At 35.9% G+C, this 16,809-nt stretch overlaps 1 protein-coding gene across 3 annotated transcripts in view; it reads left to right on the top strand.

Moving 5' to 3' along the window:
* The window catches only part of DIAPH2 (diaphanous related formin 2), a 988,957-nt gene that overhangs the window by 253,257 nt on the left and 718,891 nt on the right, over positions 1-16,809 (top strand). For all 3 annotated transcript variants that reach the window (XM_087859798.1, XM_087859797.1, XM_087859796.1), the window contains 2 exons: positions 13,695-13,769; positions 13,857-13,926. In XM_087859798.1, coding sequence (XP_087715924.1) covers positions 13,695-13,769; positions 13,857-13,926 — 145 coding nt within the window. The remainder of the gene's footprint in view (positions 1-13,694; positions 13,770-13,856; positions 13,927-16,809) is intronic.

Raw genomic sequence — 16,809 nt, 5'->3', positions numbered from 1 at the left:
ATATATCCTTATTGTCATTGCATGCAGTCAGTTTTGCATGTTGGTTATAGCATTTTCTATTTCAGCCTGACTAGTTATTTTTCTATCTCTTCAATAAGGGATTGTCTAATGTCTTCTATGCTTTTCTCAAACCCAGTTAGTATCTTTATTATTATTGTTTTAAAATCTGGTTCAGACATCTTAGTTGTATCTGTATTGATAAAATCCCTGGCTGTGACTTCTTCCTGTTTTTTTTCTTTTCCAGTGAATTCCTCAGTCTTGTCATTTTTTCTGGGTCATTGTTTTTTTGTGGGATTGTTAGGATATCCTGATGTATTTCTGGTCCTGAGAGTAATGGCTATATTAAGAAGAGGTCTGGGGGATGGGAGGGGGGAAAGGAAGCTAGATCTTACTTCCCTTAGAGCTGTTGCTTAGCAGTACTTATTGATCAGTTGACGTGGTACATTGGAGGGATTTGTATTAGTCTTTTGCAGGTGGGGTTTGTTGTGCTGTTCCTTAGGTGGACTTTTGCTGGTGAGAGTTGTATCTGCACGGCACAAGTGCGTGGGTCTTGTATGTAGCTCTGGCCTCCAGTGAGTGGTGCTGATCTGCTCACTGAAGTGGGTTAGTGCTGATGCAGCATTGGGAGGATAAGGAATGGCATTGTTCTGACCTTTTATCCCCAGAGCTGGAATTTGATGCCCACCACTCCTCAGGAACCCCTCACAGAAGAGCTAACAGTCACTCCTCTTGTGTCCCTGGCCTCCACCAGATTCCTGCTTTCATTCTGCTTGTGTCTAAGTTGTATGCCTACCTTGTGGCACAGTATTCTTGTGTTTTATCCCAGGCATGTGGCTGGGTTTCAAATCTCTAAATTTTGGAGATCCACATGGTGAGGATCCACACTAATCCTCTAGGGGTGGGTTTTACTGTGCCATGGCCAATGATGGTTTGTCCCAGAAATCACTTTCATGACTGTGCAGTGGTTTGGAGTATATGGTAAAGTACAGCAGAAAGCACCAAGGTTTGTTGTCCTCAGCTCACATCTCTGTTCCTATGGTAGGAAACAGGGCAGCATGTTTGTGCCACCAGTTCTTCCCCTCACCCACCCGACAGGCCGTGCTGCCTCTCCCAAATGCTTTCCAGGCGGGGGAAATGTTTCTCCCTGTACAACCCAGGGGATTCTCATACCATGCTGCCCACTCCCAATCTCTGTCCTCTTTCCCCTCCTGAGCACCTCCAAGCCTGCCAGGCAGAACCCTGTGGACCTCCTAACCTTCAGACTTTTCACTCTGCTATTTATAAAAACTTGAGTAGTCAGACCCTCTTTTCCCAGTCGGTTGTTTTGGGGAAGAGTTTTTCCTGTGCCATTCCCTGGACACACTTTTCACTCTTTCTCTCTCTCTTTCTCTCGCTCCTCTCTCCGTGTTCAAGGCTCCCTCACTTTGCAGCACCTACAGTTCTTTTCTCCCCCCAGTCAACTCTCTGCAGCTCCTACCTTCTATGATGTGGCCTTTTTTTCTACTTCTGATTGTGCAGTTTTGCTCTCAGTCCTCTGATCAATTTCATGGATGTTCAAAATGATTTAATATTTATCTAGCTGTATTCAAGGGATGAGGCATGCCTAGGGTCCCTGTACTCCTCTGTCATCTTAATGTTTCCTCTGTACCACATCTTCTTTATCCGTTCATCAGTGAATGGACACGGGCTGTTTTCATAATTTGGCTATTATAGATAATGCTGCAATAAACATTAGGGTTTACGTATTCCATTGAATTTGTATTTTTGTATTCTTTGGGTAAATACCTAGTAGTGCAATGGCTGGATCATAGGGTAGTGGTATTTTAAATTTTTTGACCAACCTCCCTACTTTTTTCCACAGTGGCTGTACCAGTTTGAATTTTCACCAAACATGCATGAGTGTTCTTTTTGTTGTGTAGTTTTTACATTTCCATTGTCAGTACTCTAGGTATAGACCTCACTCCATTTGGAGATGTGAGTTGATAGAGGGACTGATTCATCCAGGAAATAGAGTTCACTGGGTTTATTTAAAATTCAGGAAGCCGAAGTGAGGAATGCAAAGCAGAGAAGGATAGAAGAGTTAAGGAAGTTAGTGGGAAGTATAGAGGAGGGAAAAGTTTTCCTGGGCCTCTCAGGTTCCCTGACTGGCTCTGAAAAACTGACAATCATTAACTTGAGAAAAACATAAAAATTTTATTAAATTTTTTCATATACGTGGGTACCTTTACAAGAGAATGAAGATGCAAATGAGCGACCAGAGCAGAAAGTTTTTGTATCTTCTATACAAAGAAAGAGCAAATTTGTAAGGAATTGACAAGACAAAGGGTTTTGGTGTAAGTGTAGTATGCGATGAAGAATTAACTAGGAGGATAAGGGTAATTGAACAAAGTTTTTCATACAGCCTTCTAGGCCCTAAATTCCCTGTCTCTGGTGATAAGAATGTTTTCCCTCCTCTTGGTACAGGAAGGGTACCTTTCACATAGGAGATCTATATCCTGCTTTCAGGGAAGAAGGGTAGGTGAGAGAATGAGGTTTTTCTGATTCCTTCAGTTTCAGCTTTTTAATATTTTAAAGACTCAATTAAAGATAATTAATATCTTAAAGACTCACTCCCAAGGGTGTCATATTTTTGGGTAGTGTGTCCTGAACTCCATCAGAAGCAATCTTAAAATGGCTGGCCAATTCATTCATGCTGGATAAGGAAGTACATGAGGGTAACTAAGGACTATTATTCACAAATTAAAGTTGAATGGCTCCATTTTTTGCCAGGTGCTTTCTAATATTTGTATTTTGTATCATGCCAAATGTCGATTAACAATTGCTTTATTTTTTGAAGTGGGTCTTTACAGTCCTATATGTCTACAATACACAGTAGTGAATTATAGTATGATATTACTCTATATCAATGCTAAACAAATAACTGTTTTATTTATTGGTATATGGGAAGCAGAAAGTATTTTATTAGATATATCTAATGTTTTATCTAATGTTTCCCTTGCATGGATGGTAGAATTCATAACAAATATTTTTTTATAAACCTTACTGGTATTGATTTCACTTCTGAATATACACATTGATGACATTTTTATAAATTTGAGCTTTTATTCAACATTCCTTCATGAAGCAAAATAATCAAAAGAATACTCATAATGCTAGGTGATTTTTTTATATATTGCATTTTATATATTGTTGATAATATAGGTGAATGGGAGGTGTGTAAGAAGAAATGCTGGATTCCAGGGGCGCCTGGGTGGCTCAGTCAGTTAAGCATCTGCCTTCAGCTCAGGTTTTGGTCTCCAGGTCCTGGGATTGAGCCCCACATCAGGCTTGCTGCTCAGTGGGGAGTCTGGGAGTCTGCTTTTCGCTTTCCCTTTACCCCTTACCCCCTCCCCCTACTTGTGCTCTCTCTCTCAAATAAACAAAATCTTAAAAAAAAAGAGAGAGAGAGAGAAATGCTGGATTCCAGTTATGGTTTTGCCATTAACAAGGTATGACACAAAATGTGTAACTAGATTCTTTAGTTTATTCATTTATAAAATAAAGGAGTGGACATGAGGTAAGTTACTTTGATTTCATGACCAGTAAAGCTACTCTTATTATTGCCTGTTCTTTCATGGAGGTTTGTTTGTAAAATGAAGACAGAACAGTGTTGTTAATTTAAGTTGTTAATGTTTGTTATGGTTTTTAACTTTTCCAATTATGAAAAGGAAATCTGGGAAATCTTGAAGAAGGCCAGAGTTACTTCGGCAATTAAAACATTACGTTTTCTTTAAAAAGAATTTATATGTTCTGAAAGACTTTCAAGTATAAATGTGTATATTTTAGGAGTAGCGGTATTTCTAGATTTGTCTGCAAATGAATGCAGGCGAGGTCAAATATGGCAGAAGGCTAATATCTCTTTCTTGGGAACTTTATTATAGTCCTATAAAATAGGTTTGTCTGTGTGCCATGTACATGTTTATTACTTTTATTTTGTTGTTAGTTGATTTAGATTTTTTTTTATATGTTCATTTAGCCATCATATAGTATATCATTAGTTTTTGATGTAGTGTTCAGTGATTCATTAATTGCGTGTAACACGCAGTGCTCATCTGAACATGTGCCCTCCTTAATACCCATCACTGGGCTAATTCATCCCCCCACCCTCCTCCCCTTTGAAACCCTCAGTTTGTTTCCCAGAGTCCATAGTCTCTCATGGTTTGTCTCCCTCTCTGATTTCCACCCCCCTTCAGTTTTCCCTCCCTTCCCCAAGAGTCTTCCATGCTATTCCTTATGTTCCACATATGAGTGAAATCATGTGATAATTGTCTTTCTCAGCTTGACTTATTTGACTTAGCATAATCCCCTCCATGCCATCCATGTCAATGTGAATGGTGAGTATTCATCCTTTCTGATGGCTGAGTAATATTCCATTGTATATATGTACTATATCTTCTTTATCCATTCATCTGTTGAAGGGCATCTTGGCTCCTTCCACAGTTTGGCTACTGTGAACATTGCTGCTATGAACATTGGGGTGCATGTGCCCCTTCTTTTCACTACGTTTGTATCTCTGGGGTAGATACCCAGTAGTGCAATTGCTGGGTCATAAGGTAGCTCTATTTAGATGATTTATATCACTGTAGATGAGAACAAATAATGAGTATGTTTGGCTTAATATTTCTTAGATAAACCTTAACAATTCCCAGGTTGTTTAATATGATGTTATTTAAGATTTTGACTGTTCAGGGTGCCTGCGTTGCTCAGTTAGTTAAGCAGCTGCTTTTGGCTCGGGTCATGATCCCAGGGTCCTGGAATAGAGACCAGTGTCAGGCTCCCTTGGCAGGTAGGCTGCTTCTCCCTCTCCCCCACTTGTGCTTTCTCGCTTTCTCTCTCTCTCTGAAATAAATAAATGAAATCTTCAAAATTAAAAAAACAAGATTGACTATTCATTGGTCAATGATTATGTTTTGAAAAAAAATTGTAGAAGTTTGGATATATTAAGATATTTAACCATGGCTCACAAGTGCATGTGTGCACATAGATACACACATAATTTCCATTGTGTCTTTATCAATTTTATGGGAAAGGGATTTTAAATTATATAAAAATAAGAAAAGACCAGGGTGGTTACCATCACAGATTACATTCTGAGACGACAAAACATTTGAACTTGCTAAGATTTTTTTGACATCCCCAATGAGGATCCAAAGCAATGGTTCTTTTTAGTTTAGTTGCAGTTAATCCTGTGCAAAAAAAAAAAAAAATGTTTGTGAGCATTAAATTTCTTTAATTTTTTTTTTATGCAGCAATCACACTCTATAATGAGTCTTTAATTCAATGTTTTGGGGACTGCTGCTAATAGGTGAGAACGACTGTTAAATTTCTGTTGTTCAGTCATCAAATAACAATTACCCTTCAACTCTCCTTATCCCTGTTACATGAAGGAAAATTCATTTAACCTCTCTGCAGCTCACCATAGAAAGTATAACATGCATATTGGCTTGGGAAAAAAGGAAATATATGGGTGGTATGTGCTAATGTCTCTCTGTTTTCTTTCTTGCATTCAAAGAACTTCTTACTTTCTCACAACAGTTAAACTTGATGTCAACTCTAATTTTCAGGATTTATGGATTAGGAATGTGATTTTTTGGAGTAAATTCATTTTAACAAAATTCCACTAAACTGAAATTAACTGGATATCCTATGGAGTGCATGATAGAATTTTAACTATATTACTTAGCTTAGGAAAATAAACCAATACTTTTTTTTGTGGAAGTTAATATTTTATTGTAAGTTTGACTGGTAGATATTACTAAGAAGGTGACTTTAGTAAGTGTCCTAACATAATTATATTTATAATTTCAAACATATGAAGAGAATTTGAAATATGACTAGCTTTTGCTTGAATATTTGCAATCTTCTTTCCCCTTGCTTCTCTTTGATTGAAGACTCAGTTTTCATTTTCATTCACATTTTTTGCAAATTTTGTTTTCATCATTACTGTCAGATAAGATGATCTCTTAAATGTGTTTCTAACAATGAGTTTTAAAGGGGGATGGGGGAGAAAATATTCTTTGTTCTATAACCTATTGGTCAATTTAATGGATTTGGATTTAAGCCATTTTGACTATCTTCAAAGTAATTTTGAGATCTTAAGAAATTGATTTTAATGAAAAGGAATTATCTTTTGAGGGAGAATTTTTATTTTCCCTCAGGAGATTTTCATATGTAGCTCAGACATTTACAGTTTGTTCTAAACATGTAAGAAGTTTGTTTTTATGTAATATAAGCAACTAGAAAGAGCACACATTTCCTCTTTTGTGAGGAACTCTTAGGAAATTTTCTGTGTGAGTACCATGAAATATCAGAACCTTTCTAGTGAGACCCGATATGGAGAATAAATACGGCCAGATAAAACCCTTTTGAAGTGAATAACAGAGTATAGAGGGAAGGATAGGATGTCTTTTTTGGTGTTTTCTAAGGAAGTTATAATCTAGCTCAACATTGAAGTCAAAACCACGGAGAGACAGAGCTGGAAAATTAACATAGTCAACCTTTCTATGAATCAGGTGAAATAAGTGGTCAGTGAATGTCATATGCATAGATGTCTGGAAATGGCAGTACTGCATCTAACAGATAATTAAATTTGGGCAGAGATAGTTTATGTACTAATCTACCATGATGACTCTTTCCAAGGGCATTCAAGTGCTCAAGTCTATCGTATTTATTTTTATGTAGACAACCCTGAGTGGATATGTATGTTTTTATTGAATTAAAACCAAGACAGTCATAGCATATACAAGTCCATGTTGTTTTTGTTTTTAACATTTTATTTTTTAGTAGATGTATATATTGATAGTGGAATTATTTATGAAGTTGATTTAGTTGAACAAATATCCTTTAAAAATGCTGAAAATACTTTTTCTTGGCTATTGTTTGGAGATTATTGATTCATGGGCTGAATGTATGGTACTGTTTGCTGTGGGTAGTAAATTGGTCTTAATCACCTTGGAGCTCTTCCCTTTCTCTAAGTGCATATAACTAAAGTTTGGTTTTAATTGCATTCAACAACATTACATTGGAAACATGGGTATTAAAATGAGATGTTTCCCAAACTGAGGGTTGCTGGAGGGGAGGTGGGTGGGGGGATGGGGTAACTGGGTGATGGGCATTAAGGAGGGCACTTCAAGTAATGAGCACTGGGTATTGTATGCAACTGATGAATCACTAAATTGTACCTCTGAAACTAATAATACAGTATGTGTTAATTAAATCGATTTTAAGTTAAAAAATAAAATTAGATGTTTCATGCTATTAAAATGTGTAAACACCATTTACAGTCATCTGTAATGTCTCCACAAGCCTTGGAATTAGTTGTTCATGTTTTGTAATTTTACCAACATTCTGAATTCCCCCACAAAACTCTTAACTTATCATTCATTTTATTGATGTTCCAGTGATTTGGGTTGTAGTATGAGATTACACATGGGAATGGGACATCATTAGAGAGAAATCAAATCCTTTGTACAGAGCACATAACTCTTTATATTAGCCTTTAACACTGCACAAACTGATAAAGGGATGACATGACTAATATTGGACTCCTGCACATGAGACCAAGTGCCTTTACAGCTTTTGGGACTCAGGATAGAACTTTCTAATTTTAGCTTTAACCCTTTTGAAAGACAGACATGAATCTGGACAATCTACTCATCAATGTAAGTGCAGTCACTATTTCTTATTATGTCTGTAACGTGTAGAGTGTACTGAACTCATCCATCCACTAAACCTTTGTTTTCAAGTTATATTTATATGAACTGTAACTAAATAATTCCAAGTCTGAATCTCCAACTTATATGTCAAAGGTTGAAGTTTTGGTAAACTGTGAAGGGTTTTCCTTTACATGTATGTGTGAGAGAGCAGAATCTCATTTTCTCATACAGTAGGTACATTTATAGCGTTTTCCTTACTTTTTTTGGCCTGGAAAGCTGGAAGTGGGGAGAATCTTGCTTTCTCTTGGAATCCTCTGGTATATTTATTAAATATGTTTTCCCCCCTTTGATCATGCTGATTAGTGTAAGCAGGACGTTTAAAAACAAGGACCTCAGAAGTCGTGAAGGCTTGGGATAGACTTTTGTTTTAAAACCTTAATATTTTTTGATATACTTCCTTGTCAGGATTATGCATGAACTATAAATAGACTCACTTTCTCCACACTCCCTTCCTCTTACCATTGTAATTTCTATGTCTATTCCAATGTGAATTAGCCAGCACTAAATATAATGAAAAATAAATATATGCAAAGTTGAATAGTAACAACTTAAACACGGGAGGCAATATGAGTATCAAATATTTATGTTATTTTAAACATTTCAATAATTATTTAGGTAACCTCTACACCAAACGTGGGGCTCAGACTCATGACCCTGAGATCAAGAGTTGCATGCTCTTCCAACTGAGCTAGTCAGGCACCCCATCAAATACTTAAATTATGAAATCTTTTTTTTTAATCCATCAGTGAAAAATATCTAGTGTCTGTTTAGATTCCTCTACATATTTCATAGCAGTTAAACTGCTTTTCAATAAATGAATAATGAAATGTTATTAAGTTTTTATATTATTGAAAAGGAGTCTTTAATTTGTGCCTAAAATTCATACTGTAACTGGGACTAGGACATTCAAAGAGCAATGAAGTTTTTGGTTTTTAACACATTCAAAAGTTTAATACAGGCTTCACTATGTTTTCCTGTACATTACTTAATTTAATAGTCATAAAGACTGTATTGGGTATAGGTACTGTTTTCATCCCTGTTTTGGGGATGGCAAAAACAGGCTCAGAGCGTTTAAGTAATTGATCAAAAATAATACAACTAGAAATATGGTAGAGATGGGATTGAATCCTAGATCTGTCTTTTTCTAAAACTTACACATTCGAACATGTCACTTTGTGGTCTTACAGCATGTTCCGTCGATGAATGGTGGGATGTTTTCCTGATGTTTGAGTGAACTTGGGGAAAGGTCTTTAATTTTTAACTTCTTGAGCAGTGGACCAGATGTTGGACTCCTGATGGATATAGCCAGGCCTTTTATACTTAAGTTCAGAAGGTACTGCTCTATTGTGGGTTTGTTCTCTTGTTCCCTAGATAATCTTTCTGGTTTCTGTTTCATTCTTCAGATCTAATCCTGGTCTCTTGCTCACTTATAAATTAATTGGCCTGACTGATATTTCTACTCTTTTTGTTTGGTGGTTTATTTGTTACACCTGGCACCCTCACAAGTAATGGCCACAAACATCATCTTAGATGTATGTCAAGACAACTCTTAGGTAACTTAATAACATAAAATCACCAATATGTTAATACCTAAAATGTAAGACTGTAAACTATATAGCTCATGCAAAAAAATAAAACAGTATAAGGTACATTCTGACCTTATTCTTTTCAGTAAGCTACCTTGTCTAAATCTCAATTGGAAGTTTTAGTTGGAGTCTCCAGATATCTTTCCTTAACAGTATTTAGTAGATTTCTTATAATGCTTAGGACTTTAAAATTCAATAAAAGCATGGGCTGAAAATACTTATCACGCCTAAATGAATGAAGTAAGCTGTTAAATAAGGCAGAGCATATGTTTATGTGTCTAGACATAGATATAGATATAAGATATATAGAGAGATAAGATATAGATATAGATATAATTTCAAAGCAGTTCTATAACTAACCACTAATTCTTCTTTAGTGAAATAATGGTGGAGCCATAAGGAGATGTTTTTATAGAAAATCATTTTCTGGTCCTATTAGTAATTTCTAGTGGCATGGTTGAAATAAATATGGGTTTTGGAGTTAGACATGGGTGTGAGCCCTAGGACTGATACTTACTTGTTGAGTGATGTTTGGCAAGTTACTTTACTACTTTACTTCTCAGTTTATCTGAAAACAATTTCCAGAATGGCTAAAGTTAAAAAAAAAAAAAATTGACAATGTGAAGGGTGCCTGGGTGTCTCAGTTGGTTAAGTGTCTGACTCTTGATTTTGGCTCAGGTCATGATATCAGGGTCATGACATTGAGCCCCACATTGGACTCTGTACTGGGTGTGAGGTCTGCTTAGGATTCTCTCTCTCCCTCTCCCTTCCCCCCTGTACCCCCTGCCCCCTGTCTCTTTCTCTCTCTTAAAAAAATTTGACAGTGTGAAATGTTGGGAAGGCTTTGGATCAAATGGAGCTGTTACAGTTTGCTGAAGGAATGCCAAATGGGATAACCACTTTGGAAAGCAGTTTCTTAAAAAGTGAACCATATACTTACCATGAGACCTGGGAATTCCACCCTTAGTTATTTTCCCAGTAAAATGAAAATATGTACTTACACAAATATATGTGAATGTTTATAGAAGTTTTATTTCATAATTATCAAAACCTGGAAACAACCAAGATGTTCATTAACTGATGAATGGATAAAAAACCAACTGTGGTATATCCAAACAATTAGAAGGAATGGACTACTGATACATGCAACAAAATGGTTAAATATCATAATAGTTATGCTAAGTGAAAGAAACCAGACACAAAACCTGCATACTGTATGATTCCATTTCTGACAATGTTCTAGAAGCAAAACTAGGGTCACGCATCAGATAAATGTTGCCAGGATGCTGGGAGTATGGAAAAGGTATTGACTGTAAACAGGAATGAGGGAATATTTTGGAGTGATGGAAATGTTGTATATCTTTTTTTATTGGAGGTTCCATAACTATATATTTGTCAAAATGATGGATTTTACTGTATGTAAATCTTATTTCTGTAAAAAGAAAGGAAAAAACCTTACGTTTCAGAGTGGTTATGGGAATTATAAGAGATCATTCTCCTTCCCCATGTTTTATTATGTTTGGTTCTTTATTATCCTCTGCTGCTTCTATGTCTTTTATAAATTTAGGGCCCATGATAAATTGCAATTTCTTATTTCAGGGCTGAGATACTACAGAAAATTTATGTCTTTATCTGTCTTTATTTGCAATCTCTGAGGCAGATTTTAAATCGACTCGTCAACTGTATATATATACCTCTAGATATTCTAATTAGTATAGAATAAGTCAGGGCTGGCATTTGCATGCTCCGTAAAATATACCAAATATACTTGCTTGGACTGAATTCCTGATCTCTGTCCTGTGACAGAGGGAGTTCACAGTATGGTCGAGAGGGTGTATAAAGGGATCTTGAATTTTTAGCCTGAGTCCTGCCTGAGAAAGGCAGTGTTCTATGTCAGTGGCTCTTAAACATGATTGAGCATTAGAATCACCTAGAGGTCTCGTTAAAACGCAAATTGCTATGCCATATCTCCAGAGTTAACTGATTCAGTGGGTCTGGTGTGGGTGGGGAAGGATTTGTACTGCTGACTAGTTCCCAGCTGATGTTGATGTTGCTGATGCTGCTGGTTTAGGGCAGTTACCTTGAGAACTACTGATTTATGCTTACTTCAGGTGTTGCAGTATCAGAATTCTTACCTGTGTAGAGCAGCCAACATTTTGTTTTTAAACTGCTTCATCACTTCATGACCACTTTTGTATTGGGTAAAAAAAAAAAAAAAAAAAAAAAAAAATATATATATATATATATATATATATATATATGTATACACACACACACACACACACACACACACACACACACACATATATATATGGGCTCCTTTGGGACTCCCATTCTCTCTACTATATATATATATGGAGAGAGAGAGAGAGACTGAGAGAAAGAGAAAATAGCATTTGGCTAGAGGCCACAAAGTATTTAGTGCCTTAAAGAAAAATGTTGCTAGCAAGAGAAAAAGACAAAAGATACGGTTAGCTACATCCCTTCCTTTTAACCTATCTAGTGTCATTGTGCTAATAATTATTGTATCCCTATAGTAGTGGGCTCCTTTGGGACTCCCATTCTCTCTACTTTAAAAGTCCTGAAGACTCTAATTAGGCCTCTTTTGCCCATTGGCCTAAAATATTCTGTTAAGACTTTTCACAGCCTAGTTTTTTAATAAATAAGCCCTGACTTCTCACACTTAGGTTTCAGACCAATTGTAATTTTCACTGAGTGAAACCAAAGTATCATAAACAATTTGAAGAAGTCTGGGATGTGTGGGTGACTAATTTTAAGTGAACAAATAGAAGTCATGTTCTTGTACCACTTTCCTAGACTAAGAAAGAAATAACTCTAATAATTTTAATACCACTGGGTATAAAAAGATGAGTAAAATTTACAATCTTAAAAAAACAATTTATAAGTGTTGAATTTAAGGAAATCATGAATTATTTTATCTTGCTAAATGCCAAAGTAGATACCAAGAACTGTTTATACAAATTTGTTCAGAATTCTTATTATTTTAAGGTTGCTGCCTTATTGTTTTTTTCTCATTTCCACTATGGAAATTAAAGCAGAATTTGTTTAAAATGAGGTTCCATATATATTGTGGATGCAATTGGTTCTGAATATTTGAGCCATTTTTTAAATATCTGGAAAGGTAGGTTGAGGCTATATGAAAATGCTTGGTTGCAGGACTTGAAATGTGTTAGGTTGACCAGAGGAAATTTTTGGATGTATGACTGATTAAGTGCAATCTAATCCAGCCTTTTGTAAAATGAATAAAAGGAAAGAATGAAGCTGTAGAGACCCTAGTTGGAAGACTCCTGTCACATTAAAGAAAAGGTAACTAGGGCTAAACTAGAATGTTAGCAGAATCAATGAAAAGGAGGGGAGGGGAAATGTGTGGGAGTCTTTCTAGAAGTAGAATATTTGTGACTGGATGACAAAGTCAAACCCAGCTCTACATGATCAGTCTTCCAGCCTTTGACCACACATGGGACTTCATTTCCTGCCATTCTTCCAAGCCTGCTTATTCTGCTGCAGCCACACAGGTCTCCTTACAGTTCCTGGAATCTTTCAAGCATGCTAGCTACCACTTCAGTACTCGATTTGTCCTTAATCCTTCTGCTATGAACCTCTTCACTTCCTTGAAGGCTCTGCTCAAATGCCACCTTATCAAACAACTTCCCTGACTACACATTAAAAAACCACATCCTGGCATTCATTATTTGATTTACCAAAGTTTTAATTTTTTATAGCACCAAAGCACTGACATTTATGTATATATAACCTGCTTATCTGTTTATCATATGTCTCCCTCCCTTTAGATAGTAAGCTACATGAGGGTAAAGGCTTATTTTTGTTGCCTGTTCTATCTTTGACACCTAAAACATGGCTGGTACTTAGTAGGTACTCAATAAATATTTGTTGAATCAATGAACAGAATAAATATAAAGGTGAGAGAGATGGAAATCAAAAAATTCTGTTGGTATTTGAAGTCTGAAGGATTCAAAGAATAGTGGTGTTAATGACAGTATGGAAGAGTGGAAGAGGAGTTGATTGAGGCTAACAGAGACAGAGGGGAAGATATATTTGGCTTAAATATATCAGCTTCAGTATTTGATGCTGGTGGAACAACCAAAGCAGTACTATGGAATGGGCAATCTAAAATGTGAAGAGAAGTCTGGCATTGAGGTAAAGATCTCTAAGTCATCTTCATAGAGTCAATAATTAAAGTAATGGAAGAAGGAAAAAATGGTAAGTGATATAAAGTCAGGGTTATCAGATTTGAAAATTACCATTTCATTTTGGATGTTTAATGTTTTAAATATACAAACCTATTTATACATATTTTTTGTTTGTTTCATAGCTGGGTTAACAACTTTGGCCATGAAGGTCTTGGACTCTTATTGGATGTTCTGGAAAAGCTTCTGGACAAGAAACAGTAAGAATAAACATGAAAAAAATCACTAAAGGGGAAATTTAAAAAATTTTAAGCACAACATAACATGTTTATTTCCCCTCTATTCAGGCAAGAAAATATAGACAAAAAGAATCAGTATAAACTTATTCAGTGCCTCAAAGCATTTATGAATAATAAGGTAAGTAGTATTTATTTCTGCCTGTCACAAAAGGTGAGAGTTTGTTCAACAGTAGATGGAAGTATGAAACAGACAGTATAGTAGGTGCTTATTCGGTTTTCAGAGGGTCTTTATGGTGAAGATCATCATAGGCTTCATTGAAATATTATTTAAAATATACTTTGCTTCACAATATGTTTATTGGTATGTTTTTATAATTATGGAAACAGAAAAGTCTGTTCCCAAATTAGATAATCCTTTTTTTTTTCTTTCATGCTTAAATGTTACACGTTGAATACCATTTTTTACAGTGTTTTTATTCCATTGAAAAGGAAAATTCAAAGCTATGGTTTAACTTGTTTGCTAACAACGTTATAAGGTTAAGATTTCTATTTTATGTTCAATTAATATCAGTGAGTTAATATACATAGAAGACATTTTTGGAAGATTGCAGGGTTTTTTGTATATGTGTACCAGTTGCAGTATTAGGGACTTCATGAATTCTAAGCAAGGGTTTTTTTTTTTTTTCTAAAAATAATCTTTGCTCAGGGTGCCTGGGTGGCTCAGTTGGTTAGGTGTCTGACTCTTGATTTAGGCTTAGGTCATGACCTCAGGGTCCTGAGATTGAGCCCTGCATTGTACTTCCTGTTCAGCACAGAGTCTGTTTGTCCCTCTCCCTCCCCACTGCCCCTCCCTCCACACATGTGCACACACACTGTCACTCTCTCTCTTAAATGAATAAATAAAATCTTAAAAAAATAAAAATAATCTGTGCTCAGGTTATGAAGTTATAGTTATTATTTCTTTTCTTTTTTAAAAATGATTTTATTTATTTATTTGAGAAAGAGAGAAATTGAGAGAATGAGTGAGAGGAAGAGCAGAGGAGAAGCAGACCCCTGCAGAGCAAGGAGCCCAGTGCCTTACTCGATCCCAGGACCCTGGGATCATGACCTGAGACAATGGCAGACACTTAACCGACTGAGCCACCCAGCACCCTATAGTTATTTTTTCTATAAACAATTTTGTTACTGTATTAGACAATATTTCCTCTATATTCCTGTAAGGTAAAATACCACTGACTCATTCACTAGTTGTATAATTCTCTTTAGATGGTGTTTTAATAATCTGTAAGTATTTAATAGAAATAATTATAACAATAACCAGAAACTGGACAAACATATAGTTGTTAGTATAATATAAATATATAGCTATTAATAATGTGATAAGGTTGTCTAATCTGTAAACAGTCTTTCTTAAACATATGGGATTATATATGATTGTATATATTTATATATTATGCACACAAGTATCAGCAAAGGATTTTTAGCATGTGGAGTTGGCTGCTTGCTAGTTGACATAAGACTTTTGTATAAACTGTACTAATTGTGCTGTTCCTGGAAGTCTCTTCTGGAAAGATTTCTATCACCATTAATACAGAATTTCTCAACTTTTGTGCCCTTAGTCTTTTGCAACAGAATTATGTAGAATTTGATCTCTTAACAAGAAAGCACTTAATGAACATTGCATCTCCACAATTCAAGATAAATTTCTTTCTTCGATTGAGGGAAACAAAGAAATAAAGCAGTACAGTACTAGAAATCAGGAGCTATAGTGCATGCTTTACCACTAAGTTGAGTGGCCTTTGGAAAATCACTTAAAGTTTCTGGCTGTCAGTCCCCTCATCTGTAAAATTAGCTGTAGGACCCTTTGTTTTAAATTCTTATTGACTTACATTGTCAATTCTCATAGCTTACCAGGATACTAAATATCTGTAATCAAGATAGTCACTAGAGAAAGTCATAGTAGTGAGATTTTCTGTACAGCTTTTTCCCCTAGGACATACATTGATATGTGAATACATAATTATCACTTTAGAGTTTGGCAGTTTTGAAGAACTTGATGGTTCAAATTAGATTATTCTAAACTGAGGTTAACCTGGGGTTACGACATGTTAATGTCTTGATGTAAGTGTTCAGAACATGAATAAATGGTGAATCTTTTAAATGATAGGCATGTGAAACCATAGGCATGAAGTATACATTAAAAATTTTAAAAAAAGTATAGAGATATATCCACTTCATGTTGGAATAAATTGTCATAAAGCATGAAACTTTCATCTGAAATGACTTAAACTTCACTTTGTTGGCCCCAAGGAGTTTAGATTACCTTCTTCAAAAACTCTTTTCCTTTATACAAAACATGTAATAATAGGATCATAATAGGATCAGAAGCAAAGCATTGCCTCTTCCATTGCTGTAATATTGCTATTATGTTTAGATTGATGGTTTTTCATTATTTGTTTTATTTTTATTGTCAGTATGTCCCTATGTGATGAGGTTGGGGAGTATCAGTGAGGTTCAGTGGGGTGGAGTCTGGAGCCAAAGACCAAGAAAGAATTCTTGAGGCATCTTTGGTGCAAAGTTGGTGGTTTATTAAAGCATGGGGACAGGACCCCTGGTCAGAAAGAGCTGCTGCACTGGGGTTGTGAGGGGTGGCTGATTATATACCATGAGGTTGGGGGAGGTAAGGAAAAAGGGAGGTTGAGGAAATACTTTCATATGTTAAAGAAGATTCACAAGATACCGGAGGCTTTGCCATCATCAAGTTAAGGTTGTTTACCCCTCTAGTAAGGCATTAACATGAAGATAGTTGGGAACGTCCTGGAGGCTGCAGATTATAAGGGCATTTAATCATATCTACATTCCCTTCAGGAAGCTAGGTTATTGATAGAGATGCTTGGTTCCTGTAAACTGCTAAGACATTTGCAAACTGAGGGAGACTCAAGTCTTGCAGGATTGTGGTATCTATAGGTTAACTATTTCTTTGTCCTTTAGGGCAGCCAGGAGTGCCTGAGGAATGTCTCATACATCCCATGATGGGGGGGAGAGGGTTGCAGGGTGTCAG

Source organism: Ursus americanus, chromosome X (genome assembly GCF_024610735.1).
Source record: "Ursus americanus isolate L20-20 chromosome X, mUrsAme1.1.p, whole genome shotgun sequence".
NCBI lineage: Eukaryota > Metazoa > Chordata > Mammalia > Carnivora > Ursidae > Ursus > Ursus americanus.
This window is presented reverse-complemented; position numbering and strand designations above follow the sequence as displayed.